Source organism: Sturnus vulgaris, chromosome 7 (genome assembly GCF_052056855.1).
Source record: "Sturnus vulgaris isolate bStuVul1 chromosome 7, bStuVul1.hap1, whole genome shotgun sequence".
NCBI classification, from domain to species: Eukaryota; Metazoa; Chordata; class Aves; order Passeriformes; family Sturnidae; genus Sturnus; species Sturnus vulgaris.
This window is the reverse complement of record NC_142249.1, coordinates 5384995-5412214: the sequence shown is the minus strand read 5'-3', so window position 1 is coordinate 5412214 and position 27220 is coordinate 5384995. Positions and strand designations below refer to the sequence as shown.

General features: G+C 50.4%; 1 protein-coding gene across 4 annotated transcripts; it reads right to left on the bottom strand.

Moving 5' to 3' along the window:
• Positions 1-453: 453 nt before the first annotated feature.
• On the bottom strand, positions 454-26735 carry MLPH (melanophilin). 4 transcript variants are annotated; one of them, XM_088167614.1, is made up of 17 exons: positions 26450-26735; positions 22277-22498; positions 21011-21147; positions 19567-19605; positions 18873-18967; positions 18053-18181; positions 16274-16460; positions 14871-15028; positions 11208-11291; positions 9340-9516; positions 6979-7164; positions 4990-5145; positions 4801-4893; positions 4562-4621; positions 4338-4395; positions 2756-2853; positions 454-2436 (listed from the first exon to the last, which is right to left on the bottom strand). In XM_088167614.1, the coding sequence occupies exons 1-17, from the start codon at positions 26674-26676 to the stop codon at positions 2410-2412; spliced, it is 2133 nt and encodes a 710-aa protein (XP_088023740.1). In that variant the 5' UTR covers positions 26677-26735; the 3' UTR covers positions 454-2409. The 4 variants fall into 4 exon arrangements, with proteins under 4 accessions (XP_088023740.1, XP_088023741.1, XP_014737487.2 ...); XM_088167615.1 differs by lacking the exon at positions 6979-7164; XM_014882001.2 differs by lacking the exon at positions 11208-11291.
• Between the last annotated feature and the right edge of the window lie 485 nt (positions 26736-27220).

Genomic DNA, 27220 nt, shown 5'->3' with positions numbered 1-27220 from the left:
AGCCCCTCTGCTCTGGAGCCAGGCTGGGACAGCTGGGAGTGTTCACCTGGCTCTTAGACCCCTTCCAGTGCCTAAAGGGGCTCCAGGAGAGTTGGAGAGGACTTGGGACAAGGCCTGGAGTGACAGGATTAGGGGGAATGGCTTCCCACTGCCAGAGGGCAGGGTTAGATGGGATATTGGGATGGAATTCTTTAATGTGAGGGTGGTGAGGCCCTGGCACACTTTGCCCAGAAAACTGTGGCTGCCCCATGCCTGGAAGTATTCAAGGCCAAGTTGGACAGAGCTTGGAACAACCTGGAATAGTGGAAAGTGTCCCTGGCCTTGGCAGGGGGTGCAAGGAGACGGGCTTTGAGCTCCCTTCCAACCCCAAGCATTCTGGGATTGCATGGGAAGAGAAAGGAGCCTTTGCTTGAGTGTGCTGAAAAAAACAGACACTGGGAAATGGGTGGGTGGTTCTGGACACAAAATTGGCTTTATTGCATGATTTAGTGTACATTTATTATAATCTCTACACAGGCAAATGGGTCAGGAAACCAGCAAAGAGCAACTGCTTGGTCTACTGAGCAACTACTGAGCAACTCCTTGGTCTGCACTGCTGAGGTTCCCTGTGAGGATTCCTCCACAGGGTCAGGCATGGAAGGACTGGAGTCAGGGCTGGAACCAGACAAGCAAGAGATGGGGTGAGGGCTGAACCCTGATGCCAGAAGGGTGGGTGCAAACCCTTTGGATGATCTTGGTGGAGCTCCCTTCTTCCAGCCAAGGAGCTGCCATCCCAGCACAGCCACGAGCTGGATCTGGTGAAGCTGCAGTGTCTGGAGAGCTTCTGTGACAGCAGAGGTTTGCACTTACCCTTCTGAGCTTCAGGCCAGAAGGATTTCATTTCAAATTTAAAAAATGGTTTTGTTTCCAGCTGGAAAGGCCAGACTATGGACTTACAATATTCTCTGGAATGACCACAGGACCAATTCCTAGGCAGTTAGCAGCCTCTACTACTACCAAAGCCAAACAAATGTGTTACTTGCATGAGAATTCACCCTACTGCTCGTGATTAAAGTGGTTTTAGCTCAGATGCACAGGAATTGCCTAAAATGATCCAGCCTGGGTGGCCATGGAGGGGATTGAGCATTGGTCTGATTCCCTGCTCCAGCTGTGAGTTCCTCCCCACTTCGCCCACCAGAGAGGGAGGGAAGGAAGGAGGGAGGAAAGTGGGGGGTGAACAGGACAGGGACTGAGCAAAAAACCTCTTCCAAAGTGACCTGCAAGAAAAAGCAACCCTCTGCCCATCCTGATGCTCTGGTCATCGATATGGAGCCAGCACTGATCCACTGGGCCTAGTGGATGTGGGAGTTGAATATTGAAGGAAAACAAATTTTTGGGGGGAGCTAGGGGAGGGTGACACCAGGGGCCCAGGGCTGCTGCAGCCCCCAAAGGTCATCACAGCCCCCCAAAGGATGGGATGGTCCTAAGAGGCTCTACAATGCCATCATCACCAGGGACAGGGGACATGCTCATCCACCAAGTGCATCTTGGCAGGGGCTGACCCCTCTGTGGAGCAGAGGAGCACCTACACTCTGCTTGCTGCTTGCTGATACAGCCTCACATGGAGTGGAGAGATCTTAAAGAGTTGGAAAAGCAAACCAATCCCAAACAAGCCCTCCAGCTTTTCGTCCCACTTTTCCTGGCACTGCTTTCCTCAGGCCTCACCTCACTCCCATCCCCAGGTGGCCACAGCTGCTTCAGGCACGGTGGCAAAGCCTCAGTGGGTGTTTGCATGGCTTGGGGCAAGGAGCTGCTCTCTGGGAGGGGACCAGCACTGCTCTCATCCTGCTTTGCTGCTCAGGGAAGGGAAGCAAAGCTCCACAGGATGGCAGGGAACTGGGACGAGCATCAGGACGTGAACCCCAGCACTGGGATGCTTGGGTCCCTCTTCTGTCTGAGGTACCCCAAGGGCATTCCACACTCACTGTCAGCTCCTGTCCCTGCTCAGCAGCAGAGAGCAGGGACAGGCAGTGACAGCTTTTGCCAAGTGAGGGCTGTGTCCCTGCCCCTGTCCCTGTGCTGGATGTCACACTGACACATCCAGCTCCCTCCAAGGAAGTCACTCCTGCTCTGCACTTCCCTGGTCCCCCTGGCTGACCCGGTACCAAAGAGCTGCCCCAGTCCAAGGTCTCATTCTCCCATGAGAGCCCCATGCCACATGTCTGCACCCCCAGGCTTTGCTCCTCTTCCCATCAACTCCCAGCAAGGCCTCCTGCCCATGGCCTCTGGCTTCCTTTCTGCCCAGGGTTTCAGGGAGAGAGGGGCTCAGGAGAAGGAGGAGAATGTGCTGCAGGGAAGGCTGTGAGAGGCTTTGCTTTGCTGAGATCTTGCATCTTCACTGAAATGCGGTAGCAGGAAGGTCCCCTCTCCTCAGGACAGGTGGGTCATCACAGGCTTCTGCAAGGCACAAGAAGGAGAAACCTCAGGCCAACACTGTGTCCACACCACCCTGAGCCAACCCAGCATGCTCCTTGTCCCTTCTAGAGGGAGTCCCCGCCCCATCCCATGGACCACGCAGGCAGCGGGAATTCAAAGATGTTCGTCTTCCCTGGGGCTGTGACATCTCGGCCATCAGGGGGTGGTGCCCAGGTGTGCCCAGGTGTTCCTCCCTCACCAGACATCACCAACACTGAGAGCCGAGGGCTCCAGCAGCTTGGGGAGAGAGTGCAGAAGGCCAGTGGAAGCCAGCAGCCCTCCCGTGGGGCCGGGTCCGTACCGCAAAGAGCCGCTCCACCCTCCTGTTCTTGCCGTTGGGGTTCCTCTGCGTCAGCGAGCCGCGGTACACGGAATTCCGCTCAAAGGAGTCGTCAAAACCTGCAGAGAGGGAACAGAGGGATGGGCACCAGCTCACCAGAGGCTTCAGTGACCCACCAAGGCACTTGGCTGCGGGTTTGGATGCATCCCAGCCCTTCTCTCTGCAGGAGGGTGATGGGAAGGAAGCACTTTGGGAACAAGGAGACAAGAGCTGTGCTGCTCAGCTTTCCTGAGCACTGCCTGAGCTGGGTCAGCCTGGCAGCAGCCCTGGAAAGCTCCGTGGTACAACAGAACCCCAGCCTGGCAGCAGCTCTCACTGCCCCAGCCTGTGAGGCTCTCTTGACCTGTTAATTCATCTCCTCTCCTCTGCCACCATCTTCCACCAGCTGCACCTTTCCAGGCCCAACTTTCCAAGTCACTGCCCTGCCAGGCAGTCAGGAGGCCAAATCCCCCCCTGGCCCAGCCCAGGAACAGTGGATTAGGTTTGCCTGGTGATACCATTGCACATTGTCCCTCTGTCTCCTCACAGGGCTGATGTGTCCCACGGGCTGCCTTTATCTGCCTGCCCTTTGCAGAAAGGGCAGCAGATGACTCCTCCTCAGGGTGAGGACAAGGGACCTTTCCACCTCCCAGCCTGGGGAACAGCACTGCTAATTGTCTGTGTGAATGAGGGGAACACTGCTCTACCTCTTCCCTCTCTTCATCTTCCATTATCTGGAAGAAGAGCCATTTCTTTGCCTTTAAGCTTGTAAGAGATAAGAAAGAAATAGAAAAGTAATTTCCTAGTGGGGCTCACTGATATTGGTCAGGACGAAACATTTCCAGGCACTGTCCCCCATACCACACAAGCTGCTGTGCCAAGTTTCAGGTCACCATTGACTCTGAAGCTCTCCCAAGGTGCTGTTTGTCCATAGCTGGGCCCTGCAGGGCTTCTTGTCCCCGAGCAGAGACCAGTGGCTGAGCCAGGTGGGCAGCAGGGTCAAGACTCACAGAGTCATGGAATGGTTTGGGTTGAAAGGAACTTGAAATCCCCTCTTGTTCCACCCACCTGCCACGGGCAGGGATATTTTTCACTAGACCAGGTTGCTCCAAGCCACATCCAACCTGGCCTGGAACACTTCCAGGCGTGGGGCATGCCATCCAGGGAAGGATACCTTCCCCAGGGTGGTCAAGGAAGGGAGAAATTGCTGTCAGAAGAGAGGAAGGGCTTAGGTGAGGCTTTGAGGCCTAAGGATGAAGGGATGAAGGCACACAGGTGTCTCCCTGGCCTCTGGGGCGGCTGCAGAGAAGTCCTGGTTTGGTTCTTGGAGGACTCAGCCACCTCAGCCTGATCCCTGCTGTCCCATCACTGTCCCCAGTCCTTTCCCAGTTATCCACCACAGGTTTCCCCTGTGGCTGTCCCACCAGCAGGCAGTGAGCACAGGGAAGGGGACACCACTGCAGACACACAGCTGGATGCAGACAGGGAGAGGAGCAGCATCCCCAGAGCCCAGCCCAGCCACCCACAGGTTCCCATCTCCCATGGGCAGGGCCCTGCTCCTTACTGGTGATTTCCAGGGGGCTGTTGAACTTCCTCCTGAACCTCTGCAGTCCGGGCATTACCTGCAAGATAAGAGGAGCAGCCTGCCGTGGGGAAGGGATGGGATAACAGAGGCCTCCACTGAGGTCCCCACTGAGGCCACCTCTTTGATGGCAGCCCCCTGGAGACCCTGGCTGTGCCCAGGCTTAACTCTGTTAAGGCACAGCCTGTGATTAAACACACACTCACTTTAATGTCATCCAAAGACTCCCCAGGACTGCTGCTGGCAGGACCAGGAGAATGGGCAGCCTGTGGACAGAGGAAGGCAGAGGTGTCTCTGGGGTGAAAGAGGAGCTCAGTCTGCCATGGCAGGGCACCAGGCAGCACAGAGAGAGCTGGGAAAGGCTCTCAGCCCCTCCCAACACCTAGGGGCAGCAGCTACAGCTCAGGGGAGCACACACGTGACAGCCACCACCCTCCATGCTCACCTGCACACTCGACTTCTTCTTTGCCTTTTCCACAGACTTCACTGTCAGCCCTGCAGCAGACAGAGCTGCAATTCGGGATTCAATGTCCGAAATCTTTAGAAGGAGGAGAAAAGACAGACAGATGATGGCTGGAGGATCCATCAGTGGCTTTGTTTGCCATCACTGACCTGTCAAGAGTCAGGCCCTCACCTCACTCTCTGCCTGCTGCACCTGAGCAGCTGCTGAGGCCACTTTGTCCTCCAGCTCTGATAGCTCTGAGTCGGTGGTGCCGCTGTGCTGAGCCCCTTCCTCAAGCTCCTTCAGGGTCTTCTCAAGCTGGTAGGTCTTCCCAGCAGTCAGGTACACCTGAAATACAGAAAAAGGAAAAACTGCATGGAAGAATTCACCTCCCTGGAGTTCTGCTCTCCTGGTGTGACTGCAGTCTTAGGTGCAGCAGCTCCTGCTGCTCTTTTCTGACTGCCTTCTTGCCTTGCAGCACAGACAGTACCAGTCAGCTCTGATGTGCTTTTCATCTCATTTTCTCCCTTCCCTGGGCTTTTTGAGAGCAATTACCAACACTGTGAAGTGGTAAGAGGCTCAATGGGAACACAGGAAGGACCAAAACTCAGTGACCTACTGGAGAAGCAGCAGCACTTTGTGCTGTGCTCAGAGGAAGAGCAGGTATCTGCAAACCAGCTCAGGCTGCTGTGTCCTCTGAGGGCAGAGCTGGGAAAGGGACAAACTGACTTTCCAAACCTGCTTAGTCTGTTTTAAGGGTGTCTGCGTTGCTGGGAGCAGGGTCAGCCTGCACCATGCTCCCTTTGCTGCCTAGAGAAGGGTAACAGGATCTATCCCAATAAAATTTCTGGTTTTACTGCCACTTGTCTCCTCCCAGGTTACTACAAGGACACAGGTCCAAGCAAGGCAGCTCAGGAAACATTAACACATCAGTATATAATCACATCAGATGATCAGATGTGGCCACTGTTCTGCTGACTGACTCCAAGACCTCAGTACTGCTGCAGCAATTGCTACTCCTCCAGCCCTCTCAGCTTTCCCTGGGCTGGGCATTGTGCAGAACTGCCTGGCAGGAGCCCTCTGCATGCACTGAACCACAGTTCATCCACCCAAATCACAGCACCACACTCCCAGAGGTCCCACCCATCCCAGTGCAAATCCTAAGGCCATGCACCACCCAACCTGAGTCACAGGGATTTGTTGTTGGCCCATCAGACTCCCCCAGTGCCCTCCAAGGTGGGTGGCATGCCTTGGAGAGGAGAACAGAGTGGCCAGGCAGCTGTGACTCAGCCAGGATCCCCGAGGGAGTGGCAGGATGACACACATCTCCCAGGGCCATTGTCTACCCACCCCTGTCCCGAGCTGACAGCAGCAGCAGCGCTAAGCCCAAAGCTCACAAAGCTCCAGCCCTATCCCCTCTCTTGAGAGAGGGGGAACCCCAAAACCTTCAAGCATCCAACCCTTTTCTCCTGGGATGCTGTATTTGGCCAGAAAGCATCCAGGTGTTGTTGTAGCTCCCTGCTTTGATTTAGAAGCTTTCCCCAGTGAGAGATGAGCCACAGAGTGTTCCCTAAAACCCTGCACCCCATTGCAGGACATTCCCTACAGCAAACCCCAACCTCCCAGATGGAGATCCAACCCTTGTTTGAATTGTTTCTTTGGAGCTTGGTACAGGGCACTGTAGATGCAAACCATTTCTACAGGGAATCGATTGCTATGAGTTTTTATGGCTAAAACAGCTGTCAGTGCTCCGGGGTCACACAAACCTTGCAGAGGAATTATGCTCTGGCTGTGAACTTGTCACCTTCATGAGCCCATCAGCCCCAGGCACAAGCAGCCTTAGTGAAGAGGTGGGTCATGTCCATAAAGCCCTTGATGAACACAGTTTTGGTGAGGAACTGAAGGGAATGGGACACAAATTTTGCTGGAGCAGGGACGGCTGAAATCCAGCAAAGTGATGCTACAGCAAGGTGGGGACCACACTCATCACCCAGGAACCAAGGAAAGGAAAGCCACAAGACAGAGCATCTGCTTTTGCTGTTGTACCATCCTGTGAGACCAGACTTTTTAATCCCTCTGCTGACCATCCTTTCAGTGCTAACATGAAATTTTTTTTTGGCGGGGGGAGGATTCCTTTGTGCTCCCACCCCCCCGCTGCCCAAAAGCTCTAGGGAGCCTTACATTTTCCTCCAGCTCCCGGTACACTTTGGCCACCTCTCTGCCATCTGCCAGGTCTGGAAGCTGCCCTGCAGGGAGGGCACAGCCCTGGCTCTCTCCATGCAAGGACTCCCACACTGCTTCCTCCGTGGCGTTTATGGCTCTCAGCACTTTGGCCGTGATCTCACTCAAAGCCTGAGCCGAGGACCTCTGCGAGAGCCAAAGCAGAGGGAAGGGGGGAAAAAACATGGATGTTATTTGAATGTGGTGTATAAACCAGCACAAGCCAGGGGTGAGAGGACCTCCAGGAGCTGTGGGAAGAGGGAGGAATGGTGATTAAGAGGCTTACGCTGCTCCTGAAGGGCTCTCCAACAGGCGGATGCAGAGCTTTGATCTCAGCCCGTGCTTTCTGCAGGACGGCTGTGACAAAAGAAGTCACCTCAAAAGGCTTGGAAAAAAGGTTATGGAGGGATGTTTCGCTCACTGGAAGCACCTGAGGGCCACTCAGTTACACAGCAGTTAAGATCTAATTGCAGCATATTGCTTTACACCTCAGTGGGCCTGAGCAGGGATGCAAACAACTCCTTGAGTTTGTGGCAAAAGAATAAAAACAACCTGAGCCCCTAAAATGATTGTATTGCCACACCACCAGAACCTAATGTCCTCTCTTCCCACCCCAAGGAGCACTGATGACAATAATGCCCCTAAGTGCTGCCCTTGGCTTGATGAGGTGTTAAACACATGTCAAAAATGGGCCCAAGAAACTCATCATCTCTCTCCCAGCTGATAATTCCCTAGAAACCAAGGACATGGGGTGACATATGTGCTGGTTGTGTTTACAACTGCATGTATTTCCAGGCAAGCTGCTCCTGCAGAGAAACAGCTAACTCAGTCCAGATGATATTTTTATAATTTTATGGTGCCTTCATGGTACAGCAGAGTTTTTTCACATTTTCCATTAGGTTCGTGTGCTTCCATCATAGTGCTCCCTCAGTTAGAAGATTTCCTCTTAACTGGAGGAACCTCATATCAAAAATCCCTCAGAATCACACAAAATCCAAACCTGGATCTGTTGTAAGTATATGGAAAGTTGCTGTTAAGTATCATCCATGCTGACAGCCTTTAACCAAGGCTGGTCCACTACTGCAGACATTTCTGTCTCAATATTCCTCCTTGCCTCATAGCAGGGCTTGGGGGTAAAGAAAGTAGCAAATCTAGAGGATCTAGGATTCATTTCATAAGAAACCAGAATCTTACACTGATACCACACAAGCAGTTCAGGCTTCGAGCCTCTGCCTGCTGCACATCAGCAGCTCACACAGAAACTGTCACCTTGGCTCAGTGAGTTATCACTTATCTGCACTTAATTAGAAATGGCTGTTAAGATGATGCAGATGGTTCAATCTACAAGAAGTTAACTCTGGCTGCAGCAATCATCTGAAAGCAGCTTTCGGGAAAAAGGAGGCAGTAAAGGATGCTGTGGGTGAGGATGCACTGCTGCTCCAGTGGCAGTGAGAGCACAGCAAATAGTACCCAAACCCACCAGGCTTTGTGTTGTGAGGCTGAGGAACAAATGCACATTAAAGGGAGGCTTCATGGCATCATGAAAGCCACCACAACCTGGGATGAATGCAGTTTTGCAGGAGAGGAGAGTGGTGTCAGCTTCCTTCCTTAGACAGCATTTTGGAGCAAATGCACACATCCCCCTTCCACAGCCAAGGCAGGAGGGAAGGGATGGACAAACTAGCCCTCAGAGACCCAACAGGGAATGCTGACCTCTCCATCTGTGCTAATGGATCATCTTGGAGCCTCTGCACAACTGGGGCCACACTGCAGAGGTGCTGTGATCTGTCCTCTCCCTGACCCTTGTCCCCACAGGTCACCCAGTGAGTAGGGACAGGACTCGGCACAGAGCTGGAAATGTGAGATGCTGATCTAGCAAAGTGGAAGTGGGATCAGGTATTTAGGGACTCAGGAGCACTGACAGGTGTGGAAAAGACATTTCAGGCTGTAGCAGGTGCCTGACAAAGGCTGCTGGTACTAAATCCTCACCGAGCTCTTCTCCCACCCCAGGACTCTTCTCAATAATGACTTCCAGATCCTGGAACTACTCCTTTAAATAGATGTGGAGGTTGTGCACTTCTCCATGACAGGCAGCATAGCCTGCAAGAACTCTAAAAGTCTTTACTTTTGGGTGAGACTGGGAGAGCCTAAAAAGAGAAACGTCCAGATCTAACACCTTGGGACTTCCCTATCCCTTGACATTGTAGAGCCCTGGTGGAGGTGTAGGACAGAAAAAGAGTCACATTTTAATGGTGTAAAACCAGTGAGAGAAGGAATGATGGATGCAGCCTGGAATGATGTGGGTGGCAGGGCACAGATTACCTTTCTTACATCTCTGGAGGAATTCATCTCTGGTTTCTTTCCTCCCTTCTCTTCTCCACGCTCCTCCTCGTCAGTAGAGACTTCTTTATCACTGATGTTGCTGGCCAGCTCCTCCAGCTTCCTCTTCAACACCTCTTCCTCAGCATCAGGATCACTGTGGGACTCTGGGGCTGGAGACTGGAGGAGCAGAAGAAGGGAGCAGTGTGAGAGCCTCCTGTGGTGGACAACTCCAAGCACAAGGATTGTGACCACAGAGGGACTTTCAAACCACCCCAGGGAACAGCAGAGCTCAAAGCCCACTGAAGAACACAAATCCTTGACCTAAAGAACCTCCATTCACATTTCCCGCCCCCCCCCCCCCCCAACAACTTGCTTGGTTTTCTCCATGGAAAATTGCCTTTTCTCCACCCTTAAAAAGGTGGGCATGAGGGATCAAAAATCACCACATTTTCATTAGGAGCCATTGCATGGCTGGTGGCTCTGAGGGCAGCTAGAACAGAACAGAACAGCAATGCAGGAACAAGGTCCACCAGGGAGAGGGAAGCAGCCATAGGGATTGCCACTCTCTGAGGTAACTTTTGGAACTCTGTGTGATCTCATTTGGGATGAGAAACCACACAGCAAATTTCCCTGTAGGACAGATGACACGTTGCCACCCACCCTCGTTGTTAGGTGCAATTCATGGTAGCTGGAGAAGAATCCTATTAAAACTCCCAGTGCTGGAAGAGATCTCCAGAAGTTCCTGAACTTGCTGACCCCTGCATAATACAATTACCTGTGTCATAGCTGGTGGGGTTTTGTCTGAGCTGTTTTTAACAGTGACCATCTGCAGCAGACAATCTTTTTCCCAGGCAACCTATTCCAGGGTTCTGCTATCCTTTCTGCTGGAAAGTTTTGCTTCATAGTTAATCTCAGCCTCTCCCACAGACCCACTGCCTGTGCTCTGATTTGCCCTGGATATGGGAATAAAGTGTGGGAACCTGACACTATGAAAACAAAACCTCTTACTCCCTTGGTTCAGGATTGCTGATGGAAATTCTGAGTGATTAAAATCGAGGCCATCCCTCCATTTTGAATTTCAGAAAAGAAAAGGAGAAATTGCATTGTTTCATCCATGCCTGGAGGCTTTGCCTGTAATTATCACCATCCATTCTACTGAGCCATCAGCTGCCAGAGTGGTGATGGGTTCACATGAAGGAAAAGAGTGCATAGTCTAAAATTAGAAACCCAAAAATCAATGTTAAGTGGTCTAAGTATTCACAGATACTACACTGTTACTCAGCTTTAACTTAATTTAGCTGTTTTCTTCCAAGCTGGATGGCATGGTAAGATGAGTGCAGCTCAGAAGAGATACAGAAATACTCCTTGACTCAGCTCTCACAGTCACAATAACCTGGTGCCTTCCTCATGGGTACTAATTGAGTGTCCCATGATTTCAAATGAGCTGTCACAGCTCTGCAGATACAGACACCACCTAACAAAACTCCTGGAATTAGCATTCACGAAATATCAGCCTGAAAGCAAATTTTCCTTGTGCAGAGGGGGCAAGAAAGCACTGGTTTGCACAGAGTCTAAATGGGTTCAATTTCCTGATGTTTCTAAGTGTTTGCTAAGGCACTCCATCACTTGGAGGCCAAACCAGAGGAGTGAACTCCAACAGCCCAGGTGACTGTGGCACTTAGGGATAGACTTGGCAGCGGTAGGGGAATGGTTGGGCTCAGTGATCTTAGAAGTCTCTTCCAACCTGAATATTTCTATGATTTTGTCTCTCCCTGCAATGCTGACTGCTTCAGAGAAGCCTCTGCAGTGGCCAGGGGAAGGGAGCAGCACAGCCCTGCTCCATCCCTGCAGGATTCCTGTCCCATTACCTCGTCAGAGCGTGTCAGGATTTTTTCCTCCAAGCGGTTCAGCACGCGTTCGATTGCAGACATGCGAGCGTTGAGCTCATGGATCTACAGGAAAGGGAAGAAAGAGGGAAAAAGAGGAGAGAACAGACCAGCCACCACTGCCAGGACAGTGAGGAAACAGTGCAGCCAGCAGAGGAAAGCAGGCAGCAGGACACTGCCACTGTGGGCAGAGTTAAAAGATATTCAAAAATAATATCTTTTAAGTAATGTCTTAAAAATGCCAGCAAGCTGCAGGAGGTGCAGATCAACCTCAAATCTGGAAAACTCCAAGGAACACCGAGCCCCCAGCACAAGACAATTCCCACCAAAGCACCTGGAGCTTTGATGCAGTGAATGTAAAACCCCATCACCAATAAAAGCATGACCCTGTAATGAAGCCATCTCACCATCATTCCCATGCTGTCCCAAATTCAAGTCAATATCCATTTTCACTTCCTACCAACATGTTTTTCAAGCTGTAACCACCCCATCACACACCTGCCAACACAGTGGTGGAGAGGAAGAGGGAAGAAGGCAAGAATTCCCCATGAAAATATAAAAAAACGGAACCTGAAAGTTTTCCCCACCACTTTGAAATCTTCTGACTTCTCTGTGCATTGATTCACCCAGATGCTTGCCCTCTCTTTTCCCTCACTCCTCTGACTAAAAATGGGACATGGAGAGAAGGGCAGAGAAACTAAAGACAGACAAAATGCTGAAAATCAAAGAGGAGTTATTTTCTGTGCTCAAGAGCCAAGACAAACCTTTGTGGTGAGGGTGGATTTGGACTGAACATCAGGAAGGAATTGTTCCCTGTGAGAGTGGGCAGGCCCTGACACAGGGTTGCCCAGAGAAGCTGTGGCTGCCCCTGGATCCCTGGAAGTGCCCAAGACGAGGCTGGACAGGTCTTGGAGTAACCTGGGATAGTGGAAGGTGTCTCTGCCCACAGCAAGGAAGTGGAATGAGATATTTTTCAGATCTATTTAAACCAAAACAGCTCTATGATCGCTGAAAACATTAAAAGAAGCTTTTTTTTCCCTTTAGAAATGGAAGTTTTTCTTTCTTTGAAAAAAACCAAATCTCTCTCCTTTGATCCAGACAAATAAAACATAAATGATGATAAATATTGCCTGTTTTATGACACTGCCAGTGCATCACTGCTGTGCTGAGTGGTTTCTGCCCATTCAAAGGGGAGCAAGCAGCAAAAGCAGTAAGCAAAGGTGGTAACAAAGAGATGTGAGGGGCAGGCTTTGTTTTTGTCACAATTTCCATCCTCTCACTTAGTTTTTGTGTTTGTCAGGGTTTGATTAATTAGACCCTCACAACAGCTAGGGGTGATTGCCTCTGCTTAAGGGAGGATGAATATAAAAACCTGGCACTGTGGAGAGCAGAGCTGCCATTACCACCCCGTGAAAGCATCTCCAAGCAGCATTAAACCCACTGGCATGAGGCACTTCAGTCCATTGCTAAGTGGTTTTTCAGTCCTGTTTAAGGCATCACTCCCAGTGACAATAAGAAGCCTCTGATGGCCCATCAGCTTCAGAGATGGTGACAAATCAGGAGTCACCACTGCCCCATCTCCATCAGGAAGAGGCTGGGAGAGATCAGAGCCTAAAGCACAGGCTGCTGTTGATATTGATGGATATCTGCCAGGAGAGGAGCTGAAAAGCTTCATTCTCCTTCCTAGTCAAAGCTGGCTTTAATGCAGGGTGGGCACCCCACTAGGGCACATTTCCATCAGGGACTGGGTCACCCTGCACCTCTCTCAGTGTGACAAAAGCTGGCAAACTGTGCTCTGAATTAAAACCTTTCAGGTGAATAAACTTAAAGCACAGCCCATAACATCAGGTAGGGGAAACTACCCCTTGCTGCTGAGAAGGGAGGACAAGTTACTCTACCCAAGCCTCTAACAGAAGCTTTAGGTAAAGAAGGGGAGCCAGACACCATCAAAGCTTTGGGAATCCAGAACCACTGAGCTCCCGTGAGGTACAGCAGGATGGCTTCTGGGGAAAAACTGGGTAAATTGGAGCTATTCCTTGTGGCTTGGTGCTGCTCCCACCTGACTTTTAAAAATCTAAAGGCAAAGATCCACACAGTTATCAATTCAGGGCTTCTTTTTGTGTCTCATCAAGTTTAAGTGCTTCTTTAAATAGAGTTTTTCTTTTTTTAGGTTTTGTTCTTGAACCTGCAGCTCCTGGAGTCACAGGACTAGGGAACAGCCCATGCTTCTGTTACTGGAGAAGTTAAGTTTCTTGTGTTTGGGACTGAACACTGTATCCTCTTCAGAGCTAAAGCAAAAGTGGTTTTGAAATCAACCATGTTTTGACAAACGTGGCCCTAAGGTAGTTTTAGGAGAAGAGAGTTTTCATCTATGTGGTCAAAGAGCTGAGTACTCCACCTCTTGAAACCTTCAGAGATGCCCGCCAGGACAACACTGCATGTGAAGCCAGGCTATGGGATTTAATAAAGGTTTAACATGATTCTGCAGCCTGCACCAGCACAGAGCTGGGTGGGAGGATGGTTGCTGGCTGTAAACACATCAACAGCACAAAGGGCACGGAGGATGGGGAGCTATTTAAGCTAATGAGCAAGGCTTCCACCAGAGCAAATGAGGGTAAAGTGGGAGTGAGAAGATGCCTCATCACCATTAGGGTGACAACAGCCACACCAGCCTTCCTCCAGGTGTGAGGGAGCAAACCAAGGCTGCTGTGGGAGCTTGCCCAGCTCCTGGAGGAAGTCGTGGGACGTGTTGGTAGGAATTTGGCCCCATTTCCCCACTGCAAAGCATGGTGCACATTTCATGCCTAACACAGCGTGGCCTCATTAAGGACACCCAGTCCAGGGTCCTCCCATTTACTGCTGATGGAGGAAGGAATGGCATTTACTAATTAAAACATTAGTTTTAGCCCACAGAAGTAAATGGCAAATAGAAGCTTTCTCTACCCAGGCACATGAAGTGGGGCACTGAGGGATGGCTGTGGTCACAGACCTCACACTGATTACCCAAAGAGGGGTCCAGGACATGCAAAATCACCAGCTGTGAGACTGGAAACTGATTCTGCCCCTGTATCTGTAGCCTAACACCATTCTGCATTTTACTGCTCTTGAGATCTTAAGAGCCAGACCAGCTTTATATCCTCATCACCCACCACTGGCAAAGGCAGCACCAGGAACAGCAGGTCCTTGCTTGACAATTAAAACACAAACTTAGGCCCTGTTTGACGCCTTTATTTAGGCTGTTCCCCCATTACCATCACTCAGGAGAGGTATGACTGGTCATCCTGACCCAGTCCTACCGAGGCAGGAACACACTGCAAAGTCAGAGAAGGATCTTGGTGCTTATTAAATATCCATCTCCAGACCTCCATCTGCTTATTAAGAACTGACACATTCAATTTAAGAAAGCCTTTCTGGAGACACAAGAACCCACAAAGAACTCAGATTAGTAATGAAGCTGGAAAATGAGTGGTTTGTTATTGTGATGGGCAGGGGGAAGCATCAACCAATGCCTGGTTTTCTTTTTGCTGTGACTGGAAAAGCACACTCCAGCTGGCCATTGCTGCTTCTCTTCTCCTCTGAACCACCCTGCAGCTCAGAGGCAGCAAGAGGGACGTGGCCACGGTGTCAGCAGAGGCTGTTGGGTACCTGGTTTGAGGAGCGGCTGATGTTCTCCTGGGAGGAGGCTCTGCTCCTGCGTTTCTGGTGGGGTGGGTAGGTTGGGAGCTGGGCTCCCTTCACATCCTCATCAGAGGTGTCCATGTCTGCTGAGTACCGGGCCCGGGGTGGCTCGCTCCAGGGGATGCCTTAGAGAGACAAAGGTACAAGGAATTCACACCCCTGAGTTCCTTCCTGGACGTGGCCCCACCCTTAAGACAAGCAAATAATGAGGCATTTCCCCAGATCAGACTTCTTATCCTTTGGCAGGGGGTGTTTCTGTAAATCAGACCAAGTTTAAGCATGGACCATCCTCCTTGCTGTCATGCCCCGGGCAGCCAGGCCCCTCACCAAAAACCTCTCCTGCCTTCCCAATTTTGTAGGAGACCAGGTTTGGATGCTGCCCTTTGTGCACTGCCCAGGTGCTGGAAGATGTTTAGGCTCAGACTAGAGAGGTACCAGTCTAGGATGGAGCATTTAAAAAGAGTGCAAAGTCTCCTGTGTAAAGGAGAATTTCAAATGAGACAAAAACAGCGAGAGAAAATAGAATTAATATGCATGGAGACCTTGCTGCTGTGATGCTCCAGAAGAACTTGGAATGGGAATTTAAACAGCCATGTTAAGGTCTACCCAGCATTCCCAAATGTCCTGAAAATACAGCCAGGCCACTGGAGACACAGGACGACATATTCTACATTTGCATGCACAAGCCAGTATCCAACCCTCCTGGCTGTGCCATCACTGCAGGGAAAGCAGAGGCTGTAAAAGGCAAATTCTGCCTCTTAGAGGGCGTTTATAGACTCACAAATCCACAGATCATTTACCCTACCCATGCATGCTGCCCAGCTACAAGGATGCCACTTAACAGCCTCCATTTCTTGCCTCCAGTTCTAGTCCAAGTCCTCTAAAAACTCAAAGCTTTCTGCAGCCACAGCATCCTTTACTAAGGAGCTGAAGTCCTCTCTGCAGCAGGAAAAACATCCCATTGTTTCTAGCAGTGTCTATTTGAGTGTATCTAGTTTCTACCCAAGAAAACCCCAGTAGGTATGAAAGGGATGGGCACCTTAGGAACAACCCTTTGGCTTTGTTAGAAACAAGATCAGTCCTTTTACAACTAAATAACATCAGCAAGATTCTTTCCTAAAAAAAATCCCTTTTGCAGATGGATAAATTGTGTTGACCCTCAAGCCTCTTCGTGGCTTTGAGGTTGTTCAGAAAAAAAAAAACCGCCAAAGATATTTTCACTTGGGTCCAACACTTGCAGCCACTTGTCCCAAGAGGAGACAAAGGGAACCTGGGCAAGGACACCTAACAGGATTTGGGTTTTTGAGGAGCCTGGACAAGGATACCCACCAGGCTTTGGGTTTCTGAGGAGCCTGGACATGGACACCTACCAGGATTTGGGCTCCTTTCCAGGCTCCTCCTGCGTGTGTTGAGGGTGAGTCGAACCTCTGTGCTGAAGTGCTGCTCTGGAGGGCTCACCCCTGGCTCCTGCAGGACATGGTGGAACACCAGGTCTGCATCCGTGATCCTGGATTCCTGGGAGCCATCTTCAGCTGTGCTGGGGAAATCTGGGAAGGACTGAGAGTTGAGGATGCTGCTGAGCAGCTGGCCATGGAGATTCCACTTGTATGACCCCACCTGTAGTGATGCCTCCAGCTCAGGGCCCCTCCCCAAAATAAGAACAGTGTAGAGCTGTGGCTGCCCCTGGATCCCTGGAAGAATCCAAGGCCAGGTTGGCCAGGGCTTGGAGCAACCTGGGACAGTGAAAGGAGTTGGAATGAGATTATTTTTACAGTCCCTCCAACTCAACTTGTTCTATGATTCTACAACTCCTTGTCTCTCCCGACCTTCACTAAGAGCTCCTCTCTTCATTCTTCAATATATGCATGGATTGACCTTTTATAATGCCAATTATATTTATATAAAATATAAAAGTTCCTAATAATCCCATTTAAAGGCTTTGCCTGGCTGCTGAACCCTGAGCAATACTTCCCATCACTGCCAGGGGGCACTGCTAATTTTTACAAGCATAGAGTTCCTTCAGCCAGGCTGCAACACCCCCGATCTTTTAAAACACCATCCCCTTCTACTTATTCCAACAGCCACCACCTCTCATAATCTATAATCTGTAAATCCAATTTTACAGAGGCCAGGCTTCACACTGAATTCTGCTGAGAATTCAGAGGGGGACAAGACAAACAAAAAGAGGGATCTAATTATTCCCCCCAAATTCTAATAGTTTTGTGTGGAATTGTGCAGATTAAATTTTTTAAGTTGTTGTTACAGATTTAAGCACATCCTATTCCTACCCAAGAATGGAGATTAATCAGAGCATTATTGAAAAGAAGGAGCTGTTTAGTTATTTAAAAGTGCAATTTCACCAGAAAAGGCAAACAAGAGTGGCCCAAAAAGCTGGACTTGAAGCCTCTCAGACCTTTTGCCACACCCAGGGTGACCCCATCTGTGTTCCTCCCCAGAGCTGGAAGGTAGGGCTGGTCAGATCCCTTAGTGGGATCACAAGGCACAGCTCCCTGCACTCTCTGGATCTGTCTGAGTGTTGCTCCTGGCCAGAAGCTCTGGATACTAAGGTATATCCAGTCTCCTATTTAGAAGCAACCAGCATTCCTGCGGTTTTTGTCCTCTAAGTTTTCATCCCTCTGACTGGTCCCCACTCATGCTGGCTCTGTGGGATTCATCTCAACCTCACAAAGGTCGTGTGCCTCACAGAGCTGCTGCCAGCTGCATCCCAGTGCCACCACATGGCAAACCCAGCCCCAAACTGTATGGGAACATGGGAGAAGAACCTGATTTCATTTAATCCCTTGATCACTGAACTCACTGGAAACCAGAGTGTGTCCCATAGCCTTGAGACAGCACAAGAAAACGATTGTCTGCTAAGAGCAAGGAAATCTGCAGGGACATGGCCAGACAACATCTTGCTGTCCCATCTTAGCACTCATCCTCTCTTGGATCAGGTGTCCTGCTCCTGGCCTGGCCTGAGACAAAGGTCTTCAATTGGAAAAAGAGATTGCAAGCAGCGATGGGGATCAGGGATTGGCACCACTGCCTCCCAACACCAGCTGAAGGAGTTCTGAGGCTGAAGGGGCAGTGGTAGCAAGCAAGGAGAAGGAGGAAGAAAGGAAAGGAACCCCCCAGGAGTGTCCCAGTACCTGGAAAGCATCCGGGCTGCTGGCTGCTGGAGAGAGCTGCAGAGACTGGCGGCGAGACTGAGCAGAGTAATCCGAGTCCAGCTCGAAATCAAAGGGATGCACAGACAGCAGCCGCTTTGTCTTGCACATCTTTAGCACAGAAAGTGCAAGGAAGGAAAATTCAGTGTAAGACACAGTTGACCTTGAGGAAAGGGGGAGGGAGGATCTTTCTCTCCTTAGTTTCCTCTGCTTTTAGCAGAGAAATTTGGGCCTGATGCTGTCCTGTTGAAGAGAGCCAGGTACAGCATGGGATTGTGCTAAAGGAAAAAGTGGGTTCCTGATTTCCACAGCCTCTGGCTCAGGACTGCTGCTGTAAGCAGAGTGAAAATCTCTCTCCTGGTTTATAAAGGCACTCTGGGAAAGCTGAGCCAGCTTACAGCTCAGAGAGAGATCCAGGTGATGCTTTTGAGCCCTGAAGCATCTCCCCATCCTCAGAGAAAGGATGTTGCAGGCATGCAGAAAGGATATTCAGATCTCTCTGAAAATATGGGAGGTCATTAGTAAAAAAACCCAAAGCAGGTGGGTTCTCATTATACAGGTAGGAGCTGGGACTTTTATGTTAATTGGTGACATCCATAGTGTTAGGAGAGCATGAGTATTTATGATATTACTGACATGGTTGTTTTTACACAAACTGAGAGGAGAGGAGCTTATCTCAGAGAAGAAAAACAGAGGGAAAGGCCCAGTTTTGAAAGTGGCACAGAAAGCCACCACCACCATCACCCAAGGCAGGCCAGGGACACAGAATGAGGCAGGGGCAGCTCCAGAACCAAACACTTACTCGGCTGTAGCGCTCTGCTTCAGCTCCACGAAGGACATTGTCCTCCTCTTCACTGTCATCCCCTGCCTCACAGCTGGTGAGCAGCTGGCACTCTCCTGAGGAGACACAGGCAGCAGGTCAGTCCCCACCCTGGTGGTCACACCATGCTACTTACATGGGGTGAAAAGGCCCGGATTAGAAGGACCTCCTCAAATTGTTTTTTTCTACAGACACCCGCTTTTAGTACTTGACCTTGCAAAGGCTTGGCTGGCCTCTCGTTGCTTCCCCTGCCAGATGTGCACCATCACAGATGTGGAAGTGAAGGGGCACCTGCACCACAGAGAGCACTCTGAAGTCCACCTGGGTGACTCCAGTACTTGAAGGCTCAGGAGCTATTCCTGATTCCCATCAGCCAGCTCTGTATTTATCAATGACCCATTGCTTTGAGATAATGAGTGCTTGCAAACTTCCAGTTTGGCACGTAACTATAAAGTCCCGCTGTATCCAAATCTACCCTTGGAGACCCCAGATGTACCACAATGCACGAGTTCAGCACTACAGTCCATCTCCCCTGCAGTGTAGGAATGTTTTCCCTGGTCTGACCACTCCAAATCTCTCCAGAAGTGCCCACAGCCAGAGGGGTGTGAAGACAAAAAGACTTTGGAAACCTTGCTTGAGCAGCAAGCCCCCTGCTGCAATCCCCTTTTTTACTTACTGTTAATGTCTGGCAGGCTATAAACTCTGTCATGAAGACCTAAACAAAGAGAAAAATTGTGGGAAAAATCAATAATCACATTTTCTTCCTGTTCCTGGAGCAGAGAGCAAGACTCAGAGCCGTGGCTAACTGGAATTCTCATTCTCTAGCCATCACAAGAAACAATGGTTAAAAAGGCTCTTTAGAGAGAATAAAAAAACAGGACTTGACTTCTAAAAGTCAAAGAGCTGCTTGCCACAGCTTCCCCAAGCTGATGCAACATGCCTGGGCGCTGCAGGGGAAAGCACAGACAACTGCAGATGGCCAGAGATACATCCCAGGAGGAGATTCTTGCTCCCTCGAGGGTCAAGCCAATTCATTGGTGTTAATAAAATAATAAACAACAAAATCATTTCCCTTTGAAAAAGGCATCAGATTCTCAATTTAAAGCAGCCCAAGGCGCTGTTACCCTCATGCTTGGTTGGGTTTTTGTGTGCTCTGATGCATTTTCGGTCCAAACAATGCATGGATTGTCTCTCAGTCCATTAATTTTTTTTTCCTGCTATTTCTGCCATGAGTGGCTTGGCTAAAAGAGCGATTGGAGCAGTTGAATCAGGTCATGCCGATGGTATGTGTGCAGACTTCTCTGTGGCTCCTCGAGATGGGAATAAACTCCACACTGGCTTCCAAAGGAAATAGGCCAAGGAGTAGGAGCTCTATGAATGACAACTAAGAGCTGGCTAGTAAATAACATTGTATTAACATCATCATATATTTATGCACTCTTGGACCAAAATCAGAAATATGGAAGGTCCATGAAGCTCTGAAGAAAACAGTTATGGTGACAGGTAGCTCACTAATTTTGGCACAGTTTTATCAGTGCCAGGGGATAGTCAGGTTGGTTGTAAAAATCATCAGGTCTTGGGGAAGAAAATGAAGGCTGGCTTTATCCTGCAAACTAGGGTTAATTCCACAAGCTTTGTGATGAAAAGACCAGAAATAAAGAAAAAAAAAAGAGCTGCAAATTTATGTACTTACAAACAGAAGGGTGTGGGACTTAAAATTAAACATCAGGTATTAGGGAATTTTTTTTCATTGAAAGGGTGGTCAAGGAAGTGGTAGAACCACAATCCTTGGAAGTGTTCAAAAAACAATTTGATCTGGCACCAGGGGACTTGGTTCAGTGGTGGTCTTGGTAGTATTGGGTTGGACTGGATGATCTAGAGGTGTTTCTCAACTGTAATGATCTTACATTCTCCAGTCTGTGGTAAAAACTTAAGACTTAGCAGTAGAAAAGCCATCAAGAACACCTGCCCTGTGTCTGAATGAACAACTCTGCATCCTCCCTGAGATGTTTTGAGCACCCACGACACCCAGAGCAGCATCACCACTGCTGCTCTTCCCTTGGTGCACGCCAAGGTGGTGCAGCACAGATTCCCCACGTGCAGCAGTGGCCATTCCTCACCCAGAAAGGCAGAGTTGAGCCCCTGGCCTGGCTGCAGCCTGCCATAGAGGGACTGCAGCACTTTGGCACTTCCAAACCTCTTGAAGCGGGAGCGCACGTGTTGGTAGTACCACTCCAGGGAGCCGATCTTCACAATCCTGCCCAAAGAGAGGAGGCACACCCAGGTCAGCCACTCCAGCCACACCCATGGTGAGCAGACCCTCACCCAAAAAACTGTTATCTTAACAAAAACACAGCATGCTTGCATCTGAAAGGACGCTGAGTTTGGGCAATTCTTGTTGAGCCTCATCCCTGAGGCTCACCTTGTGCCTCAGCCTCCCTAGAGCAGAGCAGTGAGGAGTGGTTTTCCCAGGGGCTGATATGGGGACTGGAATTCTTCAACCCATGTTGGTGACTCAATGGGATTGAGTGTTCCCTCAGTTCACTGACACACCAAGCTGTGTGGTGCTGTCACATGCTGGAGGGAAGCAATAGGGACTGAGACAGCCTTGAAAGGTGGGGCCGTGAGAAACTCATGTGGCCAAGCACAAGGTCCTGCCCCTGGGTTGGAGCAATCCCATTCTCCCACAGTCTGGGTGGAGAATGGATTGGGAACAGCTCTGGGGAGAAGAACTTGGGGGTGCTGGAGGGTGAGAATGTTGAGAAAAGCCAGAAATGTGCATTGATACCCAGAAACCTCCTCATGTGCTGAGCCAATCCCACCGTTTGGGCAGCAGGGGAATGGGGGATTCTGCCCCTCTGCCCTACTCAGGTGAGACCCCACTTGCAGAGCTGCCTCCAGCTCTGGGGCCCCCCAAAAAAGGATGTGGAGCTGCTGGAACGAGATCAGAGGAGGCCACAAATGTGCTCTGAGGACTGGAGTCCCTCTGCTCTGTAGCCAGGCTGGGAGAGCTGGGAGTGTTCAGCTAGAGAAAAAAAGCTCTGGGGAGACCTTGGAGCCCTTCCAGTGCCTAAAGGGGCTCCAGGAGAGCTGGAGAGGGACTTGGAACAAGGCCTTGGAGAGACAGGACTGGGGAAATGGCTTCCCACTGCCAGAGGGCAGGGTTAGATGGGATTTAAGGAAGGAATTCTTCCTTGTGAGAAGGGTGAGGCCCTGGGACAGATTCCCAGTGCAGCTGTGGCTGCCTCGTGCCTGGAAGTGTTCAAGGCCAGGTTGGATGGGGCTTGGAGTACCCTGGGACAGTGGAAGGGCAGAGGGGAGGAGTAGGATGGGCTTTAAGGTGCACTCCAGCCCAAACCATCCTGTGATTCCCTGAGGAGCAGTACCTGGACAGGCGGCAGGGATCACAGACCCAGCCCTGCTCCTTCTTGTTGTAGCGGCTGCAGTTCTTGCAGGTGTAGAAGTGGCAGTCCAGGCACTGCCTTTTGCTGTTCAGCAGGAACTTGAAGGGCTGCAGGCAGTGCACACAGTGAGTTTCATTGAGGTGGGACTGATTGGTCAGGAACTCTCTCTTGCTGCTCTCCTGGTCGATCTTGCATTTCAGCTCCCTGCAGAAAACATCCCCAAAAAGCAGGAACTTGAGTTTTTTATGATCTCACTGCAAACTCTCACATGGCAAAGCTCATCATGCCACAATCATTTCAGGAACGATTTTCCAGAGAACATTGCAAGCCTGCAGCTTGTGGAAACAGCTGTAGGGCAAATCTAATAAATAACATATCACGAGTTAAATAAGCTGACAACAAAGTGGGCTCCAGATTCAGGACGGGTAACTGGAGTTTAATATTAGATCTAATTTAATATTAGAATCACAGAATATTCTGAGTTGGACAGGACCCACAAGGATCATTAAAAAAAAAAGTGATTGTGCCAAAATCTGTTCTGTTTGTTTCACAGGGTGTTGATCATTAATTGCCAGGAACTTCAGGAGAGCTGCTCTTCTCAAACCCTATGGCTGTATCCCAACCTGACACAATCTTCAAGCCTGGAGTCCTGCAGGGAATTAAAATCTTTCTGGAATTCTTAGTTTAAAAAAGGAGGGAAAAAAAACAGAGAGAGAAGAAATCTGGGATTAAAAAGGATTAAAATGCGTTTTAATACAGTCCTCCAGTGCTAAAAATTCAGCAAAGAATTTTATTAAGTTATGTGCAATAAGGTTCTGGCTGTTCAGAGGATGCAGCAGGAGGAGATGCTTGTGACAATCCTGTGAAAGGGAAAGACTTTCCAAGGGCTTTCCAGTACATCCCTGCAGGCTTCCTTCACTATCCAGCTCTGGCTGCCAGAGCAGGTCCCCATGGGAAACAGTGTCTGCATGAGTCTGAGGCCCCAGCACCAGCTGGGGACAGCTGAGATGCCTGCCAAGCTGGTGGGGGCCTCCTGCACTGCCCAAAAGCTCTCTGTTTGCTGCCCGTGCCACGCACCACCTCAGGTATGTTTGCCTTTGGGGCCACGGCCCAGAGGAAAATGTTTGACTTGTGGGGAAGGTCCTAGAAAGTTGTTTTCTCTCCTGACAGGGTTAGGAAGCTGTGTTTTCCTGAGCAGAAGTCAGCTTGGGTAAAAACCCTCAGGCAGTCAGGTCTGGAGGCTGCTTCAGGATCACAGAGTGGACCACGAGGCACTGATGATGCTCCCAGTGCCGGACTGACGCCGGGGTGACCACAAGAGCAGCTGGGGTGAGCACAGCAGGAGCCTGGCTGGGCCTGGGAGCAGTGGTGTGACTGGCAGTGGGAAGGACAGGCATGTCAGTCAAGCTAATCTCTGTTTAACCTGATCAGTTTGCACATTAGGGCTCAGCTCTTGATTTTTTTTCCTGAGGAAGAATTTTCCGGCCAGCTGGCTGCCAGTGCACTCACTGCAAGACACATTTTTTGGTGTCGCTCCTTTGTTTGTGGCCAGGTAGGAGTGACATCAACTTGCATTTACTTCTGGGAAACGTAAAAACCAGTATAAAGACAGAAAACTGAGCACCTGGTTTGCATAAGCAGCCGTTCACCATCCTAGCAGTGACTTGGACAAACTGGTGCAAATGTCCCAGCAGTAAATTTAAGTGACTTCTGAAAAGAAACCCTCAAACAGAAAACCCTTGGGTTGGGCTCAGTACTCCTTTTCCACTCCAGTGCTAAGGCAGTTTCCAGCAGGATCCAATCTTTTTTACTGGAACTGCTTTTTCTGGTTCCCAGAGACCGGTTGGATCCCTTCACCTCTCCTCCCTCACCCACCAGACCTGCCAAAGGAAGGAAGAGTCTCAGCCAAACCAGTTTAAAACCCGCAGGAACCGCACACCTCTTGTCTCCTCTTGCTGGTAGAAGCACCAGCCAGCTCCTTCCCTGCTCTGCTCTCGGCAGAATGAATAAATCTGTGGTGTTGGGATGCCAGCTGCTGCAGGGTTGGACCTAGAGAGCTCCAGGAGAGATGCAGGGAGCCATCCTCCAAAAATGGGGCTGTGGGCATGGATGTTTCAGGAAAGAATGAGGGAGAGACCCCGCAAAATGGACATTATTTGAATTTTTGGGCAAAGCACTGCCCTAGCATGCCCGTGCAGTTTGAAGCCTTTGTCCCTTGTTGGTGAATAGCTTCTGCTAAAAACAAAATACAGAGAAGCAGCAAATAGGGAAGAAAAAGACCAAGCTGGGGAGGGGGTGGATGGGACATTTCTTCAAGGCTGGCAGGTTGAGACAAGCCCGGTGAATAGAAAAATAAATGAATAGAAAAGTAAATGGATGGGGCTGGTCAGAACACATAGTGAATGGCTGCAGGGTCTCCCATAATGTCACATCGTGTCCCAGCTTGTCACAGGCAGAAAATTCTCCTGTAGCTCCATGTCCAGCACTCAGGAATGTGGCATACTTTCCCAGACTGGTGGTCTGGTCTGCTGCAGAAATTATTCAGAAAGTACAGAAATTTCTGTAGTTCCGAGTGCTTAATGCCAGCCCTCTGCAGGGCACGATTAAAGAAAAAAAATAAAAATAAGAAACCAGGGGAAATGATCCTTAGGAGGAGAGACAGAAGCTGAGTAGGAGCATCCCGAGACCTTCCCCCATCCTGCATCTCCCAGAGCATGGCACTCAATTTTGAAGCTTCCTGGGCATCAGAGAGGACCCAGATAAGCCAGTCTGGCGCCAAGGTCAGTAAGGAAGGAATTCACCTCGCCCAATTCTTTGCTGCAGGCCACAGCAATGTAGGTCTCCACCTCCTCCCTCCAGGCTGAGCTCAGATGCATCACAAGGGAGACATTCACCCTTTGCAGGTGATAATTTTTTTAAATACCCCTGTCTGATCTCCTTCCTGCTCTTCAGAGCTACCAGCAGAGGAAGGCAGTAGATGATGATACTGAATTATCTCTGCCTCCCACGCAGGCTGGCTTTTCTTAGGCAAAGAAAAAAAAAAAACAAAAAAAAAAAGTCATGAAGGGGATGAAAAATATACCAATTGAGAGTTTCTTGTAGCCAATGGTGTAAATGAAGAACCTCCCATGATGGTTAGGTTTTGGGAGATGCACATATCCCAAACCAAAGATGGCTATCACTCTTCACCTCTCCACCTCTCCTTCTGGATCTGATAGAGGAACTAATGAGTTCCTGGTCTCCAGGCATTGTCGTGGTATCAGCACCAGCCCTGGCTCACAAAATTCAGAGCTAGGGGGGTCTGAGGACTCAGTGGGAGGGCAGCACTGCCCAAACCCAGTCCGAGAGCACGGACCACTCCTCTAGAACAACAAGAACTTGGCCAGACCCTGAAAAGGGTCACTGCAGCTTCTTGAAATATGTTAAGGCATTATTAAGTTCAGTGTCTGATGTAGTTCATGAACAAAAGCTGAACCCCTGTGATTTCTCATTCTTACAATTCAATCTGATCTCACAGAATATTTTTTAAACAGCACTTTAGTCCAACGCCCTATGTGTAAAGACTTAAAAGTTCATAGAATTTGCTGCTCCAGTGATTTTCAATCTTTTCCCAACCTGTGGGCCCCTAAAACCTGCCCAGGACAGCACAGCCCCCCTGTATTGGGTATTTACAGCTACTGAAATAGGTTTACTAGTAATAGTAGGTTTACTACACCTCTCAGTAATTTTTTCACAATTCTTCGGGGATCTGAGGACTCCCAGGACCCACTGAAAACTCCTGCCCTAAACACACGAGACCCATGACACGAAGCAAAACCAAGGGAGCCAAATCCCATCCTCTGCTCCCAGGTGAAGTCTCCCCTTGAGAGCCCCAGCAGCCTCGAGCCTCACAGAGGCATTTCCTGGTATTTGTCCCCATAAAGTGTCACCACTCCGCACCGCTGCCGTGGCACGGCGCCAGTTTGCACCTTTGTTGCCCGAATGCGTCACCTTGCTGCTGATAACGCAATCTATGAACCGTGTTTGATTTTCACAGCCCGGTTTCCTGCCGTCCCTCCTCGCCCACAGCCTCAGCAGGTTGTTTTATCCCTACAGACCACCTGAGGTTCTGGCTCGCTTGCCCCCCAGCTCAGGGACGGGAGAGCAGATACTCACTCCAGCCGTTCCTCCTCTTTTTTCCGCAAATCAAAGTCCCGCTGCACGACTTCCCAAACATGCTTGGCTTCTTCATCGGTGAGCTTGGAGAGGTCCAGCTTCCTGCCCATCTTGGAAGAGTGGAAGCCGATCCCGTTACTCGCTACCCCGAGCGCCGGCTGTCCCGTACCTTGGGATGTCGCTGACGGAGGGGGGAAGAGCTCAGCCCCACCTCCGCGGCCGCCCATATAACCGGGCAGGGGCAGAGCTGCGGGCAGGCCAGCCGGCTCCTGGCAGCACCGCCGCCGCTCTGCCGGGCGAGCCTGGGCGCCCAGCAGGGCTGGCACGGCGCCTATCGGCTGCGGGGACTCCGGCCCTGCCTTCCCCCGGGGTCCTGCCCGCAGCCGCTCCAGAGCTCGCCCGCCTGGCTGGGGCTACGGGAGATGTTTACTCTCAGCCTGCTCGATGTGTGCGGATGAAAGGGAGCCTTCGAACGCCTCTCCCCGGGGAAGGCAGGCCACGGGCTCTGGGAGGGAGGGAGGGAGGGAGGGAGCAGAGCATCCCCGGGAGGACCGGCTCCATCGCGGTGGCTCCTGCCCCCAGCAGGATGCTCTGCCCCCCCAGCCCGCTCCTCTGTGATCTCATCACAAAATTTTTTGCCCCCACCAGCAGTTTGTAAGGAAAACTTTAGCGAATCTGGCTTTCCCCCCCCCCCCCCCCGCGCCCCCCCGGAGGCTGGCGTCCTGCATTACTCTCACAGCCATTTGGACAGCTGAGCTTTGCTTATGGCAA